Source organism: Peromyscus leucopus, chromosome 14 (genome assembly GCF_004664715.2).
Source record: "Peromyscus leucopus breed LL Stock chromosome 14, UCI_PerLeu_2.1, whole genome shotgun sequence".
Classification (NCBI taxonomy): Eukaryota; Metazoa; Chordata; class Mammalia; order Rodentia; family Cricetidae; genus Peromyscus; species Peromyscus leucopus.
Window position 1 is genome coordinate 9,448,192 of NC_051075.1, and position 24,328 is coordinate 9,472,519.

The 24,328-nt window shown below is 43.3% G+C and overlaps 1 protein-coding gene across 1 annotated transcript; it reads right to left on the minus strand.

The window, feature by feature from the left end:
• Window positions 1-14,133: 14,133 nt before the first annotated feature.
• Window positions 14,134-24,092, minus strand: Lsmem1 (leucine rich single-pass membrane protein 1). The gene is made up of 3 exons (XM_028872296.2): window positions 22,165-24,092; window positions 17,815-17,945; window positions 14,134-15,114 (listed from the first exon to the last, which is right to left on the minus strand). The coding sequence occupies exons 2-3, from the start codon at window positions 17,939-17,941 to the stop codon at window positions 14,972-14,974; spliced, it is 270 nt and encodes an 89-aa protein (XP_028728129.2). The 5' UTR covers window positions 17,942-17,945; window positions 22,165-24,092; the 3' UTR covers window positions 14,134-14,971.
• Between the last annotated feature and the right edge of the window lie 236 nt (window positions 24,093-24,328).

Genomic DNA, 24,328 nt, shown 5'->3' on the forward strand with positions numbered 1-24,328 from the left:
CAAAGTCTCACCAACATGACTGCCCAAACATGAGCTGAGCAGAGATGACAATGACAGAAATGTCAAAGCAGACTGGAAAAGCCCAGCAGGCCTCAACCCTGCACAAAGAACTCCAGGCAACTAAGGAATGCTAAGAGAGGGAGAAATAGTCTTCTTCGGGGAAGAGCTCACTAATTGTTCATCCAATACCAAAGGATCAGCTCTGAAAACATACACATGAATAACATTTTACAGACCGAGTATGTTACAATGAGGAATAGATATATGGAATATATTGGAATATATATATTAGGAATGTGTGTGTGTGTGTGTGTGTGTGTGTGTGTGTGTGTGTGTGTGTGAACAGTTAATGAAAAAAGAGACCCTGAATTTGAAAGAGAATAAGGCAGGATGTCATAGGAGAGTTTGGCAGGAAGAAAGGGAAGGGAGAAATGACATATTATAACTTCAAAATGTAAAGAAAAAATGAAAAAAAAATTTCACTTCAAAGGAGTATAATAAAATAGAAAAGACAAATTACAATTATTGAGCATGTTATGTTTGAAACATTATTAAATAAAATGTTCACAAAATTAAAAAAATTGTCCTTTATAAAGTTTGTTAAACAAGATTGGTATTAAATGTGCATAAAGGACAGGATTACATCAATACTGATATTGCTTTAAACTGCTGCTAGAATTGTGTTTCTCCCAACGTTAGACAGTTAATTGAAAAATGTAACTTTGAGTATTTGCATTAGAGCTTAAAAATCATAGGTGAAAATTTGAAAAAATAATCTGATTCAACTGCTACATAGAAATCATATTATGTTGGTGATGACTTCAATTATCTTTGTATGAATAAATCAAATTTAGTGTCTTTTTTGTTTTGTTTTGTTTTAATTTTATTGATTTTAATATTTTTATTTTATTTCACAAATAACTCATGTCAAAAAGTGACAGTATTATACATATGGAAGTATTCAGGAAGGGAAAAGACCCAGCTGTATTGTTGTTGATCCAATGACCCCTGTCTGGTGGCAATCACATCCTATGTAATCTCCCCGCTTTCCTGTGGTCTTCACTTACAGACTTTTTTTTTAAATTACACTCATGATATTAATCACATTTGTGGTATTCATAGATTACATTTGCAGTATTCATTCAAATATATATATATATATATATATATATATATTTAATTTTAAATGTCGAATGTCATTTCTTAAAGGGGGTAGGAGGTCTTAAATACAGGCTTACAGCACAATGGGAGGACCCCAGAGGGCAGAAGTTTGCTACTGATATTTTACAATCTTTCATCTAAGCTGTTAATGCCCATTATTCAGGATACACAGACAAGGAACTTCCCTTAAGCATTCAGGAGGGTGGAACCTGGCAGGGAATTAGCATTGGGAGGATATCAAGGTCAAGGTCTGCAAGCAAGGCAACAGTTACCCAAAACGGGGGCCAGGACCCTGCAGGTCCCCCTTTTATTAAAAAATGAGCTTATGACTTGGGTTACGTGGGACGCCAGCAGGTCACCTTACCCATCATGGAGACGCCTGCCCAGGCCACACAGGTGCTCTGTCTTAGGTTGGTGAATGCCCCCCAGGCATTACCTGTCTCTGAATACTCATTATCATACCGGCTCAGTCGTGTGTGAGCTGCATGGTTAATTGCTGCCAAAGATCTCAAAGTGGCACTGGGCTTGCAATCTGTGTGTTCGATACAGAAAAGACCAACAGAGGTCCTATTGCACCCATAGCCAGTAGGCTAAAGGCAACTGAGCCATTCCCTTCCCTATTGAGCCATACTGTACGTTGGAGTCCTTGTAAGATAGTATCCCAAAAGCAACTGGAACTTGAGTTTATAAATTTATAATTTTCAAAGCCAATCGAGATGTATATAACTACTGAACTAAATTTATCATACGCCGGGTGGTGGTGGCGCACGCCTTAATCCCAGCACTCGGGAGGCAGAGCCAGGTGGATCATTGTGAGTTCGAGGCCAGCCTGGACTACCGAGTGAGTTCCAGGAAAGGCGCAAAGCTACACAGAGAAGCCCTGTCTCGAAAAAACCAAAAAAAAAAAAAAAAATATCGTGCCCAATAGAATGAAAGATTAACTAACTGTGGTAGCTACTTTTGTTGCCAGGGTCTCCACTGTGCTAGCTGTAGTAAGCAATTATGAAATGGTAATCCCAGAAACAGTAGCAGCAGTGTGCGGCACTGTTATAACAGCAACAGCGGCAGCAGCAATGTCAAATTCTCTTCTGGATTGTGTGGACATCCACTGGCATGGATACAACTCCAGGAACATGAACCGCCAAGGCCTGTTTTTCTTGATCCGAGCATGACTTTGGCTGGCAGTTCTTCTGGAGAATCCAATCTCATGGCTACAGTTCCTAGGCTTACATTAATGCTTGCCAAAGCTGGCCATATTGGGCTCTCAATCTCCATTGGCATCAGAAGGGTAGATTTTTTTTCTCATGATGACCCATTAGGTCTCTGTCATGTTGGGCTTCAGCAGCAGCGTTCAGGGCGCGTACAGTGCTCAGGAATCCAAAGAGGAACCTCATTGTCCTGAGGAAAGACATAAACCAACACTGTTTTGTTTTGTTCTGTTTCAAGACAAGATTTCTCTGTGTTGATTTGGTGCCTGTTCTGGATCTCACTCTGTAGACCAGGCTGACCTCAAACTCACAGAGATCTGCCTGGCTCTGCCTCCCGAGTGCTGGGATTAAAGGCGTGCACCACCACTGCCCGGCCATAAATAGTATCTTAAGCAGCATTAAGTTTAAAATATACTCAAAGTTTGGCAACTTAATCATTTTTTTCTTTTATTGAAAATGGATTTTTTTTCATATAATATATTCTGATTATGGTTTCCCCTCCCCCAACTTCTCCAAGAGTCCCCCCTAACTTCTCTCAGTATCCACACCCTTTCTGTCTCTCATTAGGAAACAAATAGGCCACTAGAGAACAATAATAAAATAAGATAAAACAAAAACAAACAAACCAGAATAGAAACATAGTAACATAGGGAGCACTTTCCACCCCAAAGGCTACTCTAGTCCAAACAGAATGGAAGGTCACATTGGAATCAACCTATAACACTACTGCCACCTGGTGGTTATACTAGTTATAACACTATGCTTCCCGTTCTCTCACAAAAAATAAATAAAAACGTCCTTCATTGCTTGAACTTTACTTCGTACGTCTTAAAGTTCCAACTAGGATTTGTGAAATATTTTAGTAAGCCCCAGAAGCTGTGTCCAACTGATAACCACTCTCAAATGAAAAACCATGTTTCATTGACCCCCATCTCCAACAAGTAATGCGTTTCATTTATGAAAGGAAGTGCTTTGATGCCCTGAACAGGACAGATGTTGCCCATGGTTTCTCAACACTTACACTAGCAAGTATAAAAGGTTCCATAAGGTTGACATTCATTGAATGTTTAAATAAGCCAAGCCCAGTCGTAAGCACTTTACCCACATCAGTATTTAGAATGTGTACTGTTATCCCATTTACAAATGAGGAAAGAGGCTCCAGAGTTTATGCATGACTCTTACAGAATATGAAAAGAGAAATAATCTGACCGTAGGAGCCATGCACTTTCCAGCTACACTACAAGTAGAAATTCATTATTTTTCTCACTTCTATGCATTTTCTGTCCTCTTGTTTTTCTCTTTGCTTAGGAAAAGTCATATTTGTATGCTGAAATTATAAATATTCATATAGAATGTATTCGTATTGTGATAGAATTGTGCTTGCCCTCATTTCTGCTTCTGCATTTTCTGATACCCTGTTCAATTATAAACCCAATTCTTGCCTATACATTAAATGATCGGTCATCAGAATGAACACACACAACATGCACACAGCTTGGTTACATAGCACCTGTCCTAACTAAGCAAAAGGTGAGAGTGTGTGTCTCCCTGGTTTGTTTAAAGTGGCTGAGAAGCAAGCATTCCTTCGTAACTGCCAACATTATATAGCTCTAGGTCACAGTACTCACTGCTCGGGTGTATTTTCCAATCTCCAAAAATGTTAACTTCACTTTGTGTGAATCCAGACGTGGAGTTGCAGACTTAGGAGACAGGCTTCCTGGAATGGCTGCTGAGGCCCAGCAGGCAAAGCTTTGTTTCTGGAAAGTCTCCACTTTTCTCCTTTAACAGTCCTTGAGGGTTTTCTAAAAGCTGAGGGGTCAGCAGGCTTTACTTCCCATGGGTTAACTTTCATTTAGGCTCTCACGTTTATAGGATGTTTTTCACCTGTTGAGAGTTGACGGCTTGTGAGGGATACAAGTACAAAGTGATAAGTATTAGAGCCCTGGTTATTGAATATCCTCCACCAATGCAATAAACCAATCAAGCTGAATTAATAAGTCCAGGTTTAATAAACAGAGTGAAGCCACTCCCAGGTGACTCTCGGGAAGGTAGGAAGGAGAGCACATGGCAGGTCTTGTGATCAAGTCTTAAATATCCAATAGGCATGGTCTTAAGCATCCCCAGGGAAAGGACTGAATCTTGGCAAGCTTTCTGAGGATGAGGTCTGGAGAGGGCAACTCCAGGGGAGATCCCCAACATCCCAACCTTTTTGGGTATATGTGGACACCAGTTCAAGTCTGGCTACTTCCTCCTGGCAAGGGACAAACGTGGGGAGGGAGAAGTTGGGAGATGGTGGGGTCACACTCAGTGGGAGATGTGGGTGAAGAGCATTTGGTTAGCTGCCATCCTGGAGACTTCAGGAACCTGTTTCTTGAGGAAGCAGAGAAGGCAGGTTTGCTAAGAGAAAAAGTAGATTATTAACACTGGCCCTATGAATGGGTTAGCTGTGGGAAAAAAGAATGGAATGTAGACGTGCCTTGGATGTACAGAAGAGGCACGGATGAATGAGCCAGACGAAAGAGCAGATATGCCCTTGAGTCTGGAGAGGTGGTACCAGCACTGAAGTTCTGGGAGCTTGTGGGGATGGCATGTCAAATCGGGGGATGATGTGTTCAGGAATACCTGACCCATCACACCTGCTGTTTCTCCAGAAGTGGGAAATTCCTCTATCCATCCTGGAAAAGTCTCAACAAGAGTTAGGAGATAACAGAGCCTTTTGTGAGTGAGCGAGTGAGCATGTGGGTAAAATTAACCTGTCAGTACTCGCCTGGTTGGTGTCCTCAGAGCTGGTGTAGGGGCTAGCATATCTGGATGGCCCCCCTGTGGGTTGGCCTTGGCATGAGGAGAGGAGTGGAGTTGTGTCTGTAAAACAACTGGAACAGATTTACAGCTTGGTATCATAGCAAAGGCTATGCCTTTGGGTTAAAAAGCATGAACATCCTGGAGGAGGTGGGAATGGAGGGTGGGCTGGGGGTAAGGGGAGGGGGTGGGAGGGGGAGAATAGGGGAACCCATGGCTGATATGTAGAACTGAATGGTATTGTAAAATAAAAATATATATATATTTAAAAAAAAGCATGAACATGTTTCTTAGAGCCTTGTTTCAGCCCAATGAAACACACCTTTAAGTCTATATTATAGAGGATAACCAGAAGAAATTTACTGAACAGAAGAGACCGAGTGAGTGAAGAAGGAGGAGGGAGGCTGAGGAGTGAGGGAAGAAAGAGTTGAACATGCCTGCAGGCTTCCATACCCTCTATAATGCTAACCTGTCTCTAAAAGCTGGGGTCAGTAAAATCCACAAAAATTTAAGAACCTCTGAAACCTGTTTGTAGTGTCCCGAAGGTTTTCTCCAGTTCCACCCAGCCCCACAGTCTATGGCCACTTATAAAATAATCACTCAGAGGCTTAATATTCATTATAACTGCTCTGCCATTAGCTCCGGCTTATTACTGACTAGCGCTTACACTTAATTTAACCCATAATTCTTATCTATGTTTAGCCACATGGCTTGGTACCTTTTCTCAGTTCTACCTTGTCATCTTGCTTCCTCTGCATCTGGTTGGCAACTCTTGACTTCGCCTTCCTCTTCCCAGAATTCTCCTGTCTGCTCGCCCTGCCTATACTTCCTGCCTGGCTACTGGCCAATCAGCATTTTTTTAAACCAGTGTGCAAGAGCATTATCTCATAGCAGTTTGTAGTCAGTGCTCTATCAGTTTGTAAGTACCCTAGTCATCAAACACCAACAGATCTGAGAATATTAAGAAGTGAGACAGCTTTCTAGCTACCCAGGCAGTCCCAGGTTTCTCCATGGTTGTTAGGGAACAGAAGTCCCAAAGGTAGTACCAGTCTTCAGCTGCCAAGTCCAGAAGATCTGACAGACTTTCCTATGGGGTAGGAATTTGGGGAGAGTGACTTACCTTGTCTTGGCAAAGTAGGGCAAACAATCCCCCAGTGTCCTGTTGTCCAGTCTGGGAAGGGTCTTGGCAGTGGTTTAAAGTACGAAGCAGGTTTTTGCTCTGTGACTGACTTTGCCACATACAAAGCAAACTTTGAGGCAGAAGTTCTGCGGCCTTGGAGGAGATACAGGATGCTGCTAGGAGCTGACATGTCTCTATTTTTATTAAAATGTCATATTCTCAGATCTCTGAAGTGTTTGAAGATCGGGGTATAATTATCTGTTAGGTATATCTGAATTGGACAAATGTTTTATAGGCTTAACTTTGAGAGCATATATAAGTTAAATATGGACATACAATTTAACCAATTAGTTACAGCTTACCAATATTAGTAAAAGCACAATTTTGTTCTTGTTTCGAGCCAGAGGCCATGAAGGCGGCCTGAAGGAAACTCTTCCTAACCAAACCCATTTAAACAAACACACAGTGTCAACCAATGTGCCATTCTCTGGGGATGCCAAGAAGAGACAAATTCTCAGTTTCAAGGCAAAACTGAGAGGTTCAGATAAAGTTGTAGGTCAGAGGAAGAGGAGAATATTTCAATGATGAGAGAAACAATGATTAAAAAAAACTCTTTTTTGAGATTGGGGGAGCAGCTCCATTGGTAAAGCACTTGCTTGACTTACAAGCATGAAAACCTGGTTTTGATCCCAAAAATCCATGTAAAAAAATACAAGAGAGTGATAGCATGTGCTTGTAATCCCAGCACTGGGGGGTTCACTGCCCAGTCAGTCAAGTCTACTTGGCAAGCTCTAGACCAGTGAGAGACCCTGTCTCAATGGAGATATATAATATTCCTCAGGATAACACCTGAGGTTATCCTCTGACCTCTACACACATGCATGTGCATGTGTACATGTATGTGCATGTCTACCTGCACATACATGAACATGCACACACACATTCACAGGAAAAGAAAATTCCTTTGTAACTTCGGCAATTACTATGGAAACACCTAAGGTTTTCTGTCGTCTGGACTCCACAACATTTAGAGAAGGTCCCAGGGGGTAGAGAAACGTCTCAGTCTCAATGGGTAAAGCATATGCTGGCAGGGCATGAGAACATGAGTGTGGTGAGCTGTGCGGGGCAGGGTAGGCAGGAGTGAACACCTGAGGTTCACTTCCATTCTGCAGACACACATACAGAAATGCATACATATGAATACTCATGCATACAAACTAAAAAGAAAGGGAAAAAACAACTGAATGCAAGACAGTCCCTACTCTGAAAGTTGCCCTTTCTAACTACTCAGCCCTTCTTTGCTATCTTCAACATGTTGGGTTTTATTTTTCAACTTAAATGCTTCCTTGCCTCAATTCACAATGTATGGCTATCACTGGCTTCAGTTAACCAATTACCACTTTTATATTGTGATCATATTTCTTTTTAAATGATTTATTTTTATTTTATGTATGTGGGTATTTTGCCTACATGTAGATCTATGTACCTTGTGTGTCCTGTGCCTGCAGAAGCCAGAAGAGGGCATCAGATCTCCTGGGTTGGAGTTACAGATGGTTGTGAGCCTCCATATGTGTGCTGGGAGTCAAATGTTGGTCCTCTAGAAGAACAGTCAGTACTCTTAACTGCTGAGCCATGGCTCCAGCCCAAGATTTGTGCTCCTTTTATACCTGCTTATCTTTGTTATTGTTGTTGTTTGTTTGTTTGTTTGTTTGTGTTAGGGTCCTGGAAAAGTCCCATAAAAGACCATCATCCATGTATGCAATTAGCAAGAGTGTTTATTAATCCAATATACTGGGGCTGTCCATTCCATATGAAGGCAAGATGGCGGAGACTCCAGAGGGATGTATGAGCACAGCCAAGAGGAGGACCTAGGGCAGTTAGGTCACTTTAGATATGATTGGCTCAAGCGAGTGGCGATCGTATTAGTGTGTTCTGTTGTATTTTAAAAATGGTGGGAAGGAGTCACTCCATACAAGAGGGCCCAGATGGGAGGTTTATTGAGGGGAGGGGAGAGAAGGGGCAGAGAAGGAGGCAGAGTCCAGTCCCTGGGGATGAGAGTGAAGGAACAAAGAGACGGGAGGTGAGCAAGGCCGGCCTTTTATAAGGAAATGTAGGGGAAGTGCACAGGGGTGCTCTTAGCGGCTGCAGCTGGGGATATATCCTGTCAGGACTCTAAGGGCAGGCCAGTACAGGTGCCTGAGTGCTAACATGTTCTAATCGGCCAGGGATAGTCAGGGCTGGTCAGGGTTATAGTTTTCCATTTGGGGGCAGGCCTGGACAAGTCCCAGGCTTTGTCCTTATTTGGTTATCGCCTTGAGCTGTTTACGGCTTAGGCCACCAGGCCTCCTCGTCCTTGCTGTCAGGGGTGTTGGAGATTGATTGTCCTTTGTTGGTGGCTCTTCCTCAGAAACTGTTTGCTCAGTTCCAAAAAGCAGGGACCAAGGCCTAGCTCTTGACTGAGTCATTAGGGCAGGTTGTCATGGTATTTTCCTGGCCCTCTCATTTGTTTTAATAAAAGATGCTTTGGAGACTGGCGACCACCACCAACAGTTCTGGCTACATAGCCCTCCCAGTTAGAGGTAGCCCCACCCCCCGGCGGTCTCAGGTGTCACACAGATCATGGTGAGCCTGGGCTGGGCCAGGCTTACTGTTGCCATGGCAAGGTCTGAAAGAGGGCCCTTCCAGGCTCCTCATGGCCAAAGATAAAGTGCATGTCAAAGGAGCTGGTGTCAGAAGACATGTGCCTTCTTCCGATCACAGCTGGAAAAGGAGGACATCAGAAGGGCACATAACGGCATGGAAGAATAGTAAGATTTCCCTTCTTTTCCCATCAAGACCTGCCACCAGTCCCTCTATTTCTCTTCTACTCTTCTGCCTTTAATTCTCTGGCTGCCTCCTCCCACCACACCTGTGGTCGAGTCATTTTTGAGTCCAGTGGGAGCAGGTCTTGAGTCCATCTCAGGCAGGCCACCACAGACCCCAATGGTCTCCAGACTAAATAGCTCGAGAAACAAGAAACCCTCCTGCACCAGTCACCTCCTGAAATAGTCCTTTGCATCGTGCATCTGATGCTATGATCTTAAATAGCATTCAAAAGGAATTAGGTCTTCACCAATAGAGGTTTAAACACATCAGTTGATTTCCATAATGCCATGCCCATTACTTTAACAATAATAACTGCAACACTAACTAGCATTCGTTGAGTGCTTACTCTGTTTCAAACGCTTTTAATTCCTCCGTATCTGTCACCTCTCTTCGGCCTCATGATAATACTATGAAATAAGCTGTATAGGCATCCAATTTTGCTAATTGCTTTCCCAAGGTCACAGTCAGTAGTGACACCAGGATTGAATCAGTGAGTTAGATCGCCAGCCCTGTGTCCTTATCTGCTGGGTTCTGCGGCAGTCAGACTCCACGTGACCAGCTGATACATTTTTTAAAGTTATAGTGTGTGTGTGTGTGTGTGTGTGTATACATGCATGTCTGTCTGTCTGTCTACTTCTGACTGTTGCGGAGCCAGCAGAGGGAGCCCTTGTGAGCTCAGCTGTACTGGCAAATGTCAGAGTCTTCTTGACAACTTGTAGAAAACAGACCTGTTCAGCACGGATGTGCCAGAGGCTGCCACTGTGTCTCGTTAGTTCCTCAGGAGTGACTGTTACATTGTCTCATTTCCAAACCCTTTCTCAGAAGTGGCTTTCTCTCTTATCTGGAAAATGACATTCTCTGGGTCCTAACATTTACCTCTGCCTCCATACACATAAACAGACATACACACAAACACACACACACACACACACACACATATACATATGCACATAAAAGATAATGAGATTAATATCTCTGGCCCAAGATGCTTCCTTGTACAATAAAAATATACATTTTTTCTCATACAGGGGCTCAGGTTGGCCTTGAACTCATGTTCCCCCATCTCTGTCCACCAAGCTTTGGGATTACAAGTGTGTGCCATCCCAGCCAGTGTAAAGGCCCTCTTATTTCCTCACCTCACTTTTCCTTTTCTTACTCAGTATGGTCCTGGCCTCCGTATAAAACCCTTGAGCACAGCATAGTGGCCCACAGTGAGACTTGTCTTAAAATCAAAACCAAATGCAAAGGAAAAGCAAAGATTTAAGGCAAATACCAAATAATTCCTTTTTGTTTTATCTGTTTATTTTTAAAGGTTTTTTTAGATTGGTTTTATTTCATGTGCGTGAGCATTTAGCCTATGAAGACTAGATATCAGATCCTCTGGAATTGGAGCTACAAACAGTTAAGACCTACTGCGTAGATGCTGTGAACTGAACCTGCATCCTCCGCAAGAGCAACAAGTGCTTTCCAGCACCTATTTATTTTTTGAGACGAAGTCTTATGTAGCCCGGACTGGCCTTGAACTCACTGTATAGCCAAGAATAATCATGAGCTCCTGATCTTTCTACCACTAACTCCCACATGCTGAAGCCTGTTCCGCCATGTCTCCCTCAAATAAGCCCTCTTTTAAGGAGGGCTGGAGAGATGGCTTAGCAGTTCAGAGCACTTACTGTTCCTGCAGACAACCCAAGTTCACTTCCCACTGTGGTTCACAACCATCTATAATTCCAGTTCAGAAGACCCAATGCCCTCTTCTGACCTCTGCCGACACCAGGCATGATGCACATGGTACGCATACATACACACATGCAAGACATTCATCCACATGAAATATTAAATAAGTCTCTTTAAAAATAGACACAGTGACATTCACATCCTGCCTTATATTTGACGGCAGTGTCTCTGAGTCCTGAATAGGTCCATCAACTTGAGCATGTGAGGCTTCAGTTTCATCAACAGTAAACTAGAGATAATGATAGGACCTAGCCAGGCATGGTAACGCCATCCTGTAAATCCAACTATTCAGAAGTTGCGGCAGGAGGATCGCAAGTTCATCAACCTAACTGGGCTACTCAGTGAGTTTAAGGCAATCTAGTGAGTCTCAAAATGAAAAACAAAGAGAGTGCTAGCAATCCAGTTTTGTGGTAGAAAAGTTGCCTATAATGCACAAAGTTCTAGGTTCACTCCTAAGTATTATTTTAAAAAAAATGTTTTTTAGATTCTGGACTGCACAGTTGTTGGAAGGTATTTGACAGACAGCCCTCAAGTATTCAGCGCATGGTACCTAGCACTGCATACCTCATCTATAACACTTGTTACTTCTCTTGTTCTTCCTCTTATCCTGTAGACGAGAGTTTTTCCTTTGGGTTGCTTGGTTGTCTATAGACATAGCTAAAATATCTGGCTAGTTTAACTGGGTCATTGCCTGCAGTTAGGTATGGCAGGACAACAGGCAGATCTCTCATTTATGTTGGATTAACATTTCAGAATAAGAATATACTATTTCTTTTGGCCCTGTGGGTTCAATTGCTGACCCTCCCCGAGTCAATAGCTAGCTAGCTACAAGTTTACATTATCGCAAGGATAACTCGCCTGACTGCTTCTAAGTGGAAAAGGACATAAGCTGCGGGGCGGGGTGTGTGGAATTAAACACCATCCTTGTTGTATGGCTTCTCCTGGGAAGATGTGAACGAAATTGCCCTTTTTTTTTTATTATTATTATTTATTTATTTATTTATTTTGTATACCGCTTGTATGACCAGAAGAGGGCACCAGATCTCATTACAGATGGCTGTGAGCCACCATGTGGTTGCTGGGAATTGAACTCAGGACCTCTGGAAGAGCAGTCAGTGCTCTTAACCTCTGAGCCATCTCTCCAGCCCCGAAATGCCCTTTTATCCCCTCCAAGGCACATGGAACATCACAGAAGAGGGGGTGTAAAGAAGCAAGAGCTTGGGAACTGGCAGGGGACTGGAGAGATGGCTCAGTGGTTGCTGCTCAAACTGGAGATCAGAGTTCCATTCCCAGTGCTCACCTTGTCCCACCTGTAACTACCATTTCAGGGAATTCAATTGGTCACTTCTACCCTCCAAGGTCATCTGCACACACATATACATAAAGAAAATAAAAAGACAATAAACCTTTGTTTTTTAAAGGAGGAGCAGTGACAGCCACAGTCAGGAGAGGAGGAAGACGAGGAGGAGGAGGAGGAGGAGGAGGAGGAGGGCCAGAGGAAGAGGTGGAGTGTCCTCTACCTATTTCCTCCAAATTGAAACATTCCTGTCTAGATGGAAGAGGAAGGCTCAGAACATTCAAGGCTCAGGAAACTCAGCAGGCTACAGGATCCACAAGGCTCCTCTCCGAGAAAGAACCAGTGAACAACTCCTGGGAAAAGGAGAGTGTCTGGCAGAGCTTCCTACAAGTTATACAGGAAGTTCCAAGGATGCAGCTTTTTCAAGAAGATGCTGGAGTGGGCTCCCTGGTGATGCAAACTGCCTCGGAGGTACTCATGTTTGGCTCATATGTTTGAACACTGGGTCCATTGGTGGATCGTTTGGAGATGTTTAGATGGTGGAGCCTTACTAGAGGTGATATATCACTGAAGGTGTATAACGAGTCTTTCTCTGTCCCACCAGCTCCCAAATAGCAACATGGAGACTTCTTATTAATTATTAAAGCTCAGTCTATATCTTAGCCTTGTTCCTAACTAACTCGTATATGTAAATTAGCCCATTTATCTTAATCTGCATTTTGTCACATGGTTCATTATCTCATCTCTCTGTACTGATCATGCAGCCTCCTCCGAGTCCAGCTCAAGACCCCACCTTTCTTCTTCTCTGAGTCCTCTCTATCCCCAGGAGTCCCACCTAACCTCTTCCTGCCTGGCTATTAACCATTCAGCTCTTTATTTAAAACTAAAGACAGTGGCACATCTTCACACAGTGTAAAGGAATATTCTGCAAAGGGGTGGGCACTGAGGGTTTAGATCCTCATCACAGCTCCAGTTCCCTCTCTCATGTTCATGATGAAAGCTGTGATCTCTCAGATCCCTGCTCCTGCCACCATGCCTGTGGCTTGCTACCATGCCTCCCCAGCATGATGGACTGTTATCCCTCTGAAACTCAGTGTCTTAAGGGCACGTTATTGCTCCTGGACAGGGTCCCTGGGTACAAGTCCACGGCATGCTCCCACAATCCTAGGTCTCATTTGCATATTACCCCAGAGGGGTGATCAAAACTGATGGAGGCTCTACTGTGCATCTCCCAAGTGATCTTTTAGAAACCCCAAGTTCCCTTTAAGATGTCTTTTATTGTGTGTTTTATCACAGCAACAGAAAAGTAACTAATACACCTTTAATGCATGGGAGTATGAATAATCCCAATAAACTCATCGGTTCACCGAGCTAGGCTGGAGTGCTGTCATTTCTTTTGGTCTGTCTGGGTGGGGAGAATAGACATTTTTTCATGTCTCCACAGGAAAAGTCACACAATAATACCCCTTCTTACACACCCAGCCTCAGAGACCCAGAGGCGTCTTCTCATGATAACACCTCCACCTCCTCTGCTCCTAAAGGAACTTAAATAAAGACAATGCATGGAGTTACAGTTCTATTTAAAATTGCTGAAGACTAGGCAGGCATGATGACATGTGCCTGTAATCCCAGATCTCAGGAGGCTGGAACAGGAAGATCTCAAATGCAAGGCCAACCTTGGCTACGTAGTAAAATCCTGTCTTAAAAAGAAAAAAAAAATTACCGGATACCATAAACAGGAAGGGGCAGAAGAATGACAGGCTGGAAGACCCACGCTTCCATTCAAGATGGCGTTAAACATAACACCCTCTCTGCGGCTGGAGAAAGCACTCGTTGCTCTTCCAGAGGACCAGGTTCAACTCCCAGCACCCACATGGCAGCTCACAACTGTCTGTAACTCCAGTTCCAGGTGATCTGATGTCTTCACACAGACATACATGCAGACAGAACACCAGTGCACATGAAATAAAATTTTTTAAAAGACCCTCCTTATCCCCACTCCTTGTAGCTTTCTGTGGTATGGAAGAGAACAGTATTAAAAGGTCGTCTGAGAGAGAACTGTGTTGGCTCTGATGGAGGAGCACACACACACATACTCTCTCTCTCTCTCTCTCTCTCTCTCTCTCTCTCTCTCTCTCTCTCTCTCTCTCTGCAGGTAGGCAGCTCCTCTCCTGCTACTCAAAGCAGACTGGAGACCCGAGGCTGACATGAATCCACTGAGGGGTATCTATGCTGAGGAGCAGATGTGGGCAAGCCTCTGTGTCACCAATTAAGGGTATGACATGTACCTCCCAGGCCAGAAGCAGGCAGGACGGAAGCTAGCACCAAGCAGGGAAGCAGTGACCTGCCCTCACATCCCCAGTACTGACTCGGCCATTAGCCTGGACCCTCGCCACTCTGAACTGATCCCTGGGGTGATATGCAAATGAGAAAGCATGAGGGGGTGTGCAAAACCTCATGGAAATGTATGTTAGGGCTAAATGTAATGAAAAATATCTACGTATTGAGTAAAAAATAAAATTAAGTAGGATAAATTGCATACTATTTGGCAGTAGGGGCTCCAGGTGACAAGTTAAAAGCTTATTAAATATTAAACACAGATGTGACCTGGCACTGGGGAAGCATGCTGTGGACTTGTGAACAAGGACCCTATCCAGGAGCAACAAGGAGCCCTTAAGACACTAGGTCTCCCCCAAGCTTTTGCAGGAAATAGATGGCCAAAAAGCGCTAGCTAGCTCCAGAAGCGTCAGCTATGAAGGACGCACACACAAATACAAACAAGCCTGCCTATAAGTACTTACTTATTAGGAAGATGGCGAAGAACACCAGAGCTAGGCTGACCGTCAGCACCAGGAGCAGTCCCACAAAATACAGACTGCGGTTTCCATTTCCTGCGTTTGTCCCAGTGTTCGGTATTTTCTCCTCTAAAGCTAATAGGAGACAAAGCAACAGAGTCTCGGAAGCACCCAGGGAGATGTGACGGACGTGCTCTTTTTCCCTGGACAGCCTGGAAAATGACTTCTGCATTAGGGATGTTTTTGGAAGAGCAATTTTGGATCTGTTTACCTTTCCATTAGAATTCAAAGAATGAAGAGGCTTGAGCTATGTCCTTGGACCTGTTTGAAAGGTTCTTTGAAAACTGTTAAATGTCGAGTAGAGCGGCATGAATTATTCTTTGGAGAAGAAATGGAAAATTGATGGAGCTCTACGCCCATCTCCTAAGTGGTCTAAGTGGAGCTAGGTAAGTGTTGCTGTCCCTGTGTGGAAGACCTAACACCGTGTGGCGTCTCTCAGGAAACTGCTTTTATTATCAGAATAATCACTTGGGTCTATATATCCATTAGACAAAAGAGCCACTGTGGTATTTTGGTTCCTTAAAGCTATTTCCAGGATAGATTTGCTCTAAGAGTGAGGCTCTTCTCTGCACGTGGTGCGGGGAATTGCCTCTCATTAGCTGGCTACTTTGTAACTCGCAGATGCCAACTAATGCTCAGATAAAGTTGACTAAGAGAGGTGAGTCCCTGGGGTGGAGAGACTGGTATTGCATTCTGTCTTCTCCCCCTCTCTGAATTGGTCCCACACGTTGTATTGCTTGATTATCTAATCAAGTACCTCCCGTGTCCCATCCTCTCAACAGCTTCAGTCTTCTCATCAAAGCCACACCACAGGCAGACACCAACGCCTACTGTGGTAAGTGGACAAGGATCTGAACCCGTTAAAATGACCAAAGGAAGAACTCCAAAAAAAGACGAGAGCCGGAATGGTGGGTGTTAAGTGGACGATAAGTTCAGAGTGTGCATGAAGCAAATAGCAAGGGACATCAACACTTGAGTTTGAATTCTCATCATTTAAGTTAGACAACCTGGGGCCTGGGGGGGGGGGGCAGTTAAGAGGCCGTGTTTCTAACACTTAGGGTGCAAGATACACTTTGTGTTCATGAGATTTCATTTTGTTCTCATGTCCCTTCTAACACCTTAAATGGACAATTTGTATTTGCTTACTTATTTTTGCTTTATTGTTTTATTTATAGGATTTTTTAATTATTTTCATCTTTCTTTTTTCTTCTCTTTGTTTTTTTGTTTTATCTCTTACGTGTTTTTTTCTGTTTTTTTTTCTTTTTTTTTTTATTTTTTTGTTCGATTTTTTTTGTCCCTTCAAATTTTGTTTGCTTTTTTTTTTTATTTTTATTCTTTGCATTTTCATTTCGATATTTTTGTTTTTCCTTCTTATAATTTTTCTTGTTGTTTTTCTTAAAATTTTTTGTATTTTTTATTGCTCTTTTGTTTTTGATTGATTGTTTTTGTTTTTTTTTTGTTTTTATTCTTTTTGTTTCTTTTGATTCGTTTTTTTTTTTTTTTTATTCATTATTCTTTCATCTTGTCTCTGACTGCTCGACTCTTCTCACATTCGCCCGGTTTTCTGTTTTTTTTATATTGTATTTTTTTTTGAAAATATATTCTATATCTCAGGCACCTTTCATGTGCCCTAGCCTTCTTCTTCTTTTTTTCATATTTTTTTTTTCTTTTTTTTTTTTCTGTTTCTATTTTTTTTTTTCTTCTTTTTTTCTTCTTGTCTTTATTTTTCTTGTTTTCGTCATTTTTGTCTATTTGTTATATTTTGTGTTTTTTTCTTTCTTTTTCTTTTCTGTTTCTTATATATCGCCATTATCTTCATTTCTTTTTTTTCCTTTGTCTTTTTTCAAATTTTTGGTTTTCTTTTTTCTTTTTTATTTTTTTCTATAAAAATTTATTTTTATCATTAATTTTTTTTCTCTTGGTTTTTTTTTTTTCTATTTGTTATCTCGTTTTTTTTTTGCTTTTGTTTTTGAATTCTTCTTTCGTTTGTTCTCTTTTACTTTCTTATGCTAATTTTTAGTTACTCCAAGATTATGTCCTGTTCGTTTTTATATCTGTTCTTTAAAAAAATTATTCATTTACTTTTAGTTTACCGATATTTTCATAATTTTTTTTGTTGGTCTTTTCGTTCTTTGTTGTAAGTAGAAAATGAAGTTGACTTTTTGCACAACAGAATTTTAATGACTTTTTTTATAAACTAGTAAATGTGATGAACATTTTTCTCAGCAATCTCTGATTAAAACAAGACCCCTGGGAAGCAGAGAAGGTAACGAACCTAACCAAGGTCACCAAGAGGTACGACAGCCAAAAGGGACTGAGCAAGCTGGGAGCCAGCACTAGCCTCTGCCCTGCCCAGCGACCAACAGTGTATGGTTCTTCCCCAGGACTTATAAAGGGAAAAAATGGGACATGAAGCGAGCGAACTCTTACTATGCAGTCAGGCTACCAGGAACTACCTATTATAGCCCAGGCTGACCTTAAGTTTGTGATTCTCCTGCCTCACCCTTCCAAGTGCTGGAATTACAAGCATGAACCAGTATGCCTGGCTTCTGTCAGGAATTTTGAAGTGTTCAGATCTTGCCAAGAAAGTCAATAATCCTTTGAAGACTGGGAACATAAAACAAAAACTGCTTAATGATGAATAACATTTCTAGTGCCCAGTGATTGCTGATGCCCACCCTGCCCCCGCCACAGGAAACACATCCACCGTGCCCTTGATGTTTTCCGGAAGTCCCAAAGCCATGGAAGCCTGAAACACTTCAGGACCATACATACGGAATAGATGTTGCGATTCTGTCGGACAGAGATTGAGTTTGTTTAAGTCATTTATGGAATCCACAACATAGAGTTTCCCTTCTTCATGGATGCCATGAGGTCCAGCATCCTGGGAGGAATGAGTCATTGTCCTGAAAGAAAACGTCACCATTAGGAAGAAGTAGCAGAGGAACTGCACAAGCCAGCGCAGCAGGAAGACGGACAGGCACACAGGCTGCCGTCCACAAACGCTCTGCTAGGGTCTAGAAAGGCTGTCTGGAAGGATGTATGTCCTTGGTTGGCCACCGTAGTGGCTATTCTTCGGCCTCTGCTTGCCAGACTCAAATGTGTGGTTAACATCCAGCAGCTCTTACATGTTTACCCTCAATGCTCTTTCCTCCTCCTCGGCTTCCCACTTCCATCTTATTTTCTCCGGGTCTGATTTTTATTTTGTAATTGCCTGTCTTATTAGATGAGTCCTAGTTCAACGTGCTTCAAGTCCTTTGTGCAAAACTACTATTTATGTATACAAAAAAAAGCTAGCCAACAAATGATCACAAAGACAGGCAGACGGACGGACCAAGAGATAACCATGAGCCCTCCTACCTTCCTAATTTAACACAAAATTGCAATCTTGGTCCTGGCAAGATAGCTCAGTACTTGCCACCAAGCCTGATCGCCTGACTTTGATCTCAGAAATCCCTGTGGTGGAATGAAAGAACAGAACAGCAAAGTGGTCCTCTGACCCCCCCCCCCCCACACACACACACACACACACGCACGCATGCACGCACGCACGCACGCACGCACGCACGCCATGGCACTCAAGCACGACTCCCACATACACTCGGTAAACAATGTGAAAATACTAACTGTGTTTTTGTATTTTCTTCAGTTTGGCATGAGTCCTTGCCCTCAGATATATCCTTTAGCCATTAGGTGCTGTCAGTGGCTTCCCAGGACAAAACCTCAGCAAACAGAGGCACTAAAGAAAGGTTCTATTGCCAGGCCAATTGTGGTAGCACATGCCTTTAATCCCAGCACTCAGCCAGAGCTACACAGATACGATTATTATTTTTATTTTCTTTTTTATTTGTTTGCATGTGTGTACGTGCACCACATGCATGCCTGGTGCCCAAGGAAGCCTGAAAAGACAGATTTCCTGGAACTGGAGTTAGAGATAGTTGTAAACCACTATGTGGTGGCTGGTTGGATCTGAACCCAGGTCCTCTGCAAGAGTAGCAAGTGCTCTAACTGCTGAGCCATCTCTCCAGCCCCTAAAGTGAGGAATCTTTGGTTTTTCTTTTTGGTTTTTCAAGACGGGGTTTCTCTATGTAGCCCTGGCTATTCTGGAGCTCTCTCTGTAGATCAGGCTGGCCTTGAATTCAGAGAGATCCTCCTTCCTCTGCCTCTGGAGCGCTGGGATTGAAGGCGTGTACGCCCGGCAAGAGAGAAATCTTGTTAATGCCAGGACCAGATCTCTTCCATCTGGCTTCCAAGAAACTGAGCTCACTTATGTAACCAACACTTTTTAAGCTGAGGTTTACACATAAGGTAACAATCTCTCACAACAGCACAATTTCCTCACTGACACACCTGAGTGGATTAGGCAAGTCTTTAATGCACAGCTGGAAAGATGTCTTGGTATGCAAAGTGCTTGCCACACAAGCGTGAAGTCCCGCCTTCACATCTCTAGCACATGAGAACTGGGTGCAGCGGTGCCTGTCTGTAGCCCCAGTGATGGGTGATGGTGGAGACAAACGGATCGCAGGGGTTCATTGGCCAGCCAGTATAGCCAAAGCGCTGAGCTCCAGGTTCAGTGGGAGACTGTCTCAAATATAACATGGAGAGTGATAGAGGAAGACATCTGACATTGACCTCTGCCTACATGAGTGTGCCCACACACACACCACACACCACACACATATACCACACACACACCACACATATACACCACACACACACACATACACACCACACACATATACCACACACACACCACATACACCACACACACACACCACACATACACACATACCACACACACACACACACACCACACATACACACATACCACACACACACACACACACACACACACCATACACACACATACACCACACACACACACACATACACCACACACACACACATACACCACACACACACACACACACACACATACACCACACACACACACACACACACCACATACACCACACACACACACCACACATACACACATACCACACACACACACACACACACACACCATACACACACACACCACACATACACACATACCACACACACACACACACACACACACACACACACCATACACACACACACCATACACACACATACACCACACACACACACATACACCACCCACACACACATACACCACACACACACACACACACACACACACACACATCACACACACAAGAATAAAAGTAAGTCTTTAAAATAATAAAAATCCAGTTATTTCCCAGTGGCACCTACAGTTTAGTGGTACATATTTGCAGATCCCTAGCTAAGAAACACTCTACACTCAGAAAGTCATGTACTAGTCTTTTGTTGTTGTTGTTGTTTTGTTTTGTTTTTTTATGAATTCAAACTGTGTGTTTCCATTTTCCTGAATTTTTAATTGGGGAAAAAATGTACAATGCACTGCATGTATTGAGACATTCCACGGCATGTTAACTACTGAAATTGTTGAATTTCAAGTGTATGAGGGAGTGGAAGGCAGCAGCAGCAGCAGCAGCAGCAGCAGCGGGTGAGAGAAAGAGCTTCAGAGAGCAAACCCCACCCTCAGCCGACAAACGGTGCCCTCCACGTGTTGATGGCTGCCCGGGCGCCCGGCTCCCGACCGTCCTTCTAAAGCGCTTTCTGTCTCGGCATCTCTGTATACCTTATTATCCCAAACTCTATTTTTTTTTTTTTCTTTTGGACCAGGAAAAAAAAGGCTGTGTGTGTCAGGTGGTGGGATCACTGTTGCAAACATAGCTTCTATTTCGGGCATGGCAACGGAGACACAGTGCATTTCTGAATCTGATTTAATACCCTCAAGCTCCCATTTCACCCTCAGGAATGTCATTGCTGTTGCAAAAAAAGAAAAGAGAAAAAAAAACTGTTTACAAAGTAGAGGACTAGCTAGAAAAATCATTGCTAGAAAGTCCTATTTTTAGAGTAATAGTCCAGCTAATAAAATTTACTAGCCTAAGAAGTGATGCCAAGAGATGTACGGGATAGAGGGATGGCATTCAGCCTGGCAGCCTGAAGTCGTCTCCTTCACTTAGTTCAGTGAGAACTCCTGCAAGTTTGCGAAGCTGTCCTCCGACCTCCACATAAGCACTGCGGCATGAGCACGCTCCCCCCAACACACACATCATTCAAAATCTCTAATAAAATTTGTTAAAAGATGTTTGTTTTTAATCTAAGATGACCCAAGTAAATAATGGAGCACTCTGAAAGCAAATCTTTGCAGTGAGCTCACAGTGTCAGTAGGTGTAGTCCAGTATACCTTTCCAGTACTCGTCATGTAAAAAGAACGGCAAACCAGTAAGGAAAACAGACGTAGGTGACTCGTGGCTCGTGAGAGCCTGCAGGCGGCCTGTGAGTGACTCCGCCACTAAGTGGATACAAGGTCACATGTCTTGAAAAGCAGACCCCACAGCTGTTGACATCAGTGGTTGCTATCTTTGGCACCTGAAATGAGGGCATTTGGGAGCAACCAGCGAGGCTGGTGCCGAGTGTCATTACCCAGCCCATGTCACACTAACTGTGGCCCTCTTGTCCCACTCTACCGTGCAGACCTGCTGACTCACCCATGGCCAGGGCAGCACCCCTTTAATGGAGCCCCTCCTAATCCTGGAGCTGAGACGCGTAAGTGATTTCATTTTCCTATGCTCTCGATCACTGCTAACAGCTGAACCTTTTAGCATTTAATCATTGCTTGATTTCCTACCAATAAGATATTCTGACAAATAAAAATTGTCTCTGAAAAAAGAAAAAAAAGGATCACTGTACTTTCCCCCCTGCACGTGTTGGTATCAAAACAGAAAAATAACTCACACCACATTGCATGCTACAAACTCAGAACTGTTTACAATCAAGACTGAGTTCAAAGCTTAACAAGATGCTTTCTGGAGTGACTCAGAGCCGCGTGTTAATGGCACTCCCGAGTTCACTCTGCAGAGTCAGGAAGCAATTTTTAAAATCAAGTCTGCATCTTTTCTATGAGAAGTTGAAAAGCACAGAGCACATGCAGTGGAAACCCCAAGGACTCAAGAACTGTTGCTCAGTCTCAGTGAGGAAGAGCATGCAAACTATTTACAAAAATGTGAGCTCTGACTGCTCAGTTACCTGGGAAATTCAACTATTCGGGAGCAACGACAGCCAGACTTTCTACCAATTCTGCAGTTGGTTCTTGATCTTCCTGCGGCTCACAAGTGCTCACGAGGCCCATAAACCCAGCACATAATTGGTGGTCTATATTTAGTGTCGATTTAGCCACGCAATGCAAGATTCCACCATAATGTCTATGAGTTTTAGACATGCATTACTGAAACTTCTGCTTTAAAACAACACACCACCAAGCCTTGATTCAGTTGGTAACTAATGAGGTTCTTATGAAAGTCAGAAGTCCTTACTCGGTGGACGTGGCTGGGCTGGGTCAGCTGCCAGCACATTCCCAGCACTTCTGCTGTGGTATACTCCTGTGTATAAGCACCCTGCCGCAGGCAGGCAGGCAGGCAGGCGCTACCACGGTGACGGCTGGTGTGCAGGGACTCCAGACCAACCAGAGGGCTGTAGTAAACAGGAAGAATAACTGTGATAACACAACTAGCACGCTGGCTGGTGTGTTAGCTTTCCACTCCTGTTATCTAAGTGTCCCAAATGAGTCCGCTGCTATGAAGTGTGAAGTTTTATACTAGTCCACTGTTTCAGACCTCCGGCCCAGGCTTGCAGCAAGAGAAAACATGGTAGTGGGTACAGCAGAAACACGTGGCTCTGTCCCATGGCAGCCAAGAAGCAAAGGAGAGGAAGGGGCCAGGTCCTGCTACGCCCTTCGAGAGCATGACCCCAACGACCTGCCTCCCAGCGAGCCCCATACCTAAAGGTCCACCATACATCCCAGTGGTAGGTACCACAGGCGGTGACTGAGCAAGCCCACATCACTTTCCTTTAGGGAGACTTTTAAAGATCTCGAGCAGCGGGTCCAGGGACTCCTGGGCCTCCAATTCACTACAAAAATTGTGAGTGCAAAGATCACACACTTCATTATTCCTTCCAAGGTGATTTCTTCCAAGCTTAGGCACGTATCTGCCTCTTGGGAAAACCAGCCATTTCCCTTCCCTTCCATCCACATCAAGCAGCTCTGCCCTCTGGTGTACACAAAAGGCTGTAAGAGAGGAAAACCGCTGCCCACAACAAGCTGCAGGTGCCAGGTCTCAGGCTGCTCGGTGAGGCTGGAAACAGACTTGCAGTTGTTTGTGATCTGCCTTACCTTGCCACAACTGCCTGCTCATTACTCAGCTTCAAAACCGTTGGAAGTATGTGTTCCAGTTTCCTTTCACTGTTTTCTTTAGGGACATCATTAAACTTCTAGAACAGGAATTCTCATTTTGAGAACTAAGCAGACTACGTAATTGGTAATTTTTTTATCAGAAGTGTCATACATTTTAAACTAAGCTCCAAAAAGATGAAGATGTTCTCATCAGCTTGCCTTGATGAGACAAAACCTTCCTAATTATCCAGTTTGTCCCAGATCCCCTATCGTTTGCATAAGCCCTGTTTTCATTTCTTGATCACTGTTTCCCCCTGTTCCCTTCCTAGTCCTCAAGTGTTAATCTTCCAGAAATGGAAACACAGAGCCTAGGAACAGGTGGTATCCCATCACTCCTGTCTGAAGGCTATAGTTAGAATCCTAGGAAATGACCTGACCAGAACATGACAGCTTCTTGAATATCTGAAATGCTGCTTAAGAATTTTAAACCAGAAGAAAATATGGTCATATAAGTGATCTATTCTGGAGACATTTTCAAGGATTCCTTGCTATTTCTTTCAGATTCAATTCCCAGAAAATCCAGTAAATGCCACCAGAGTCGTCACCCATTGCTGACTGCTTTAAAATTAATTCTTGAGCCACAGCACTTCACTGCTTTCAACTCATTTTCCACATCAGGTTCCCAGAAATCTTTATCAGCAGAAATTTCTCAATGATTTCTGGAAGTTTCCATCTTTGTAAACTCAAGTGTGGGTTAAGTATTCTTATTTCTTATTCCCCAAACCCTAGTTAAAAAAAAAAAAAAAAAGGCAGCATAGGAATAAAAGTCACAAGATGAAAACAGGGGAAAACACTATAGAGTTCAATCAATGAGAACACAATGGGAGGAGATTGAGGTGCTGGGTTGGCCTAGTGGAGTCTTACAAACCTACCATTGCTGAAGATGAGGACAGGCTCAGAGCTGAGATGGAAGAGGTGAGCACGGACTAAATCGATGCGAGTCAATTAATGTGGGCCACA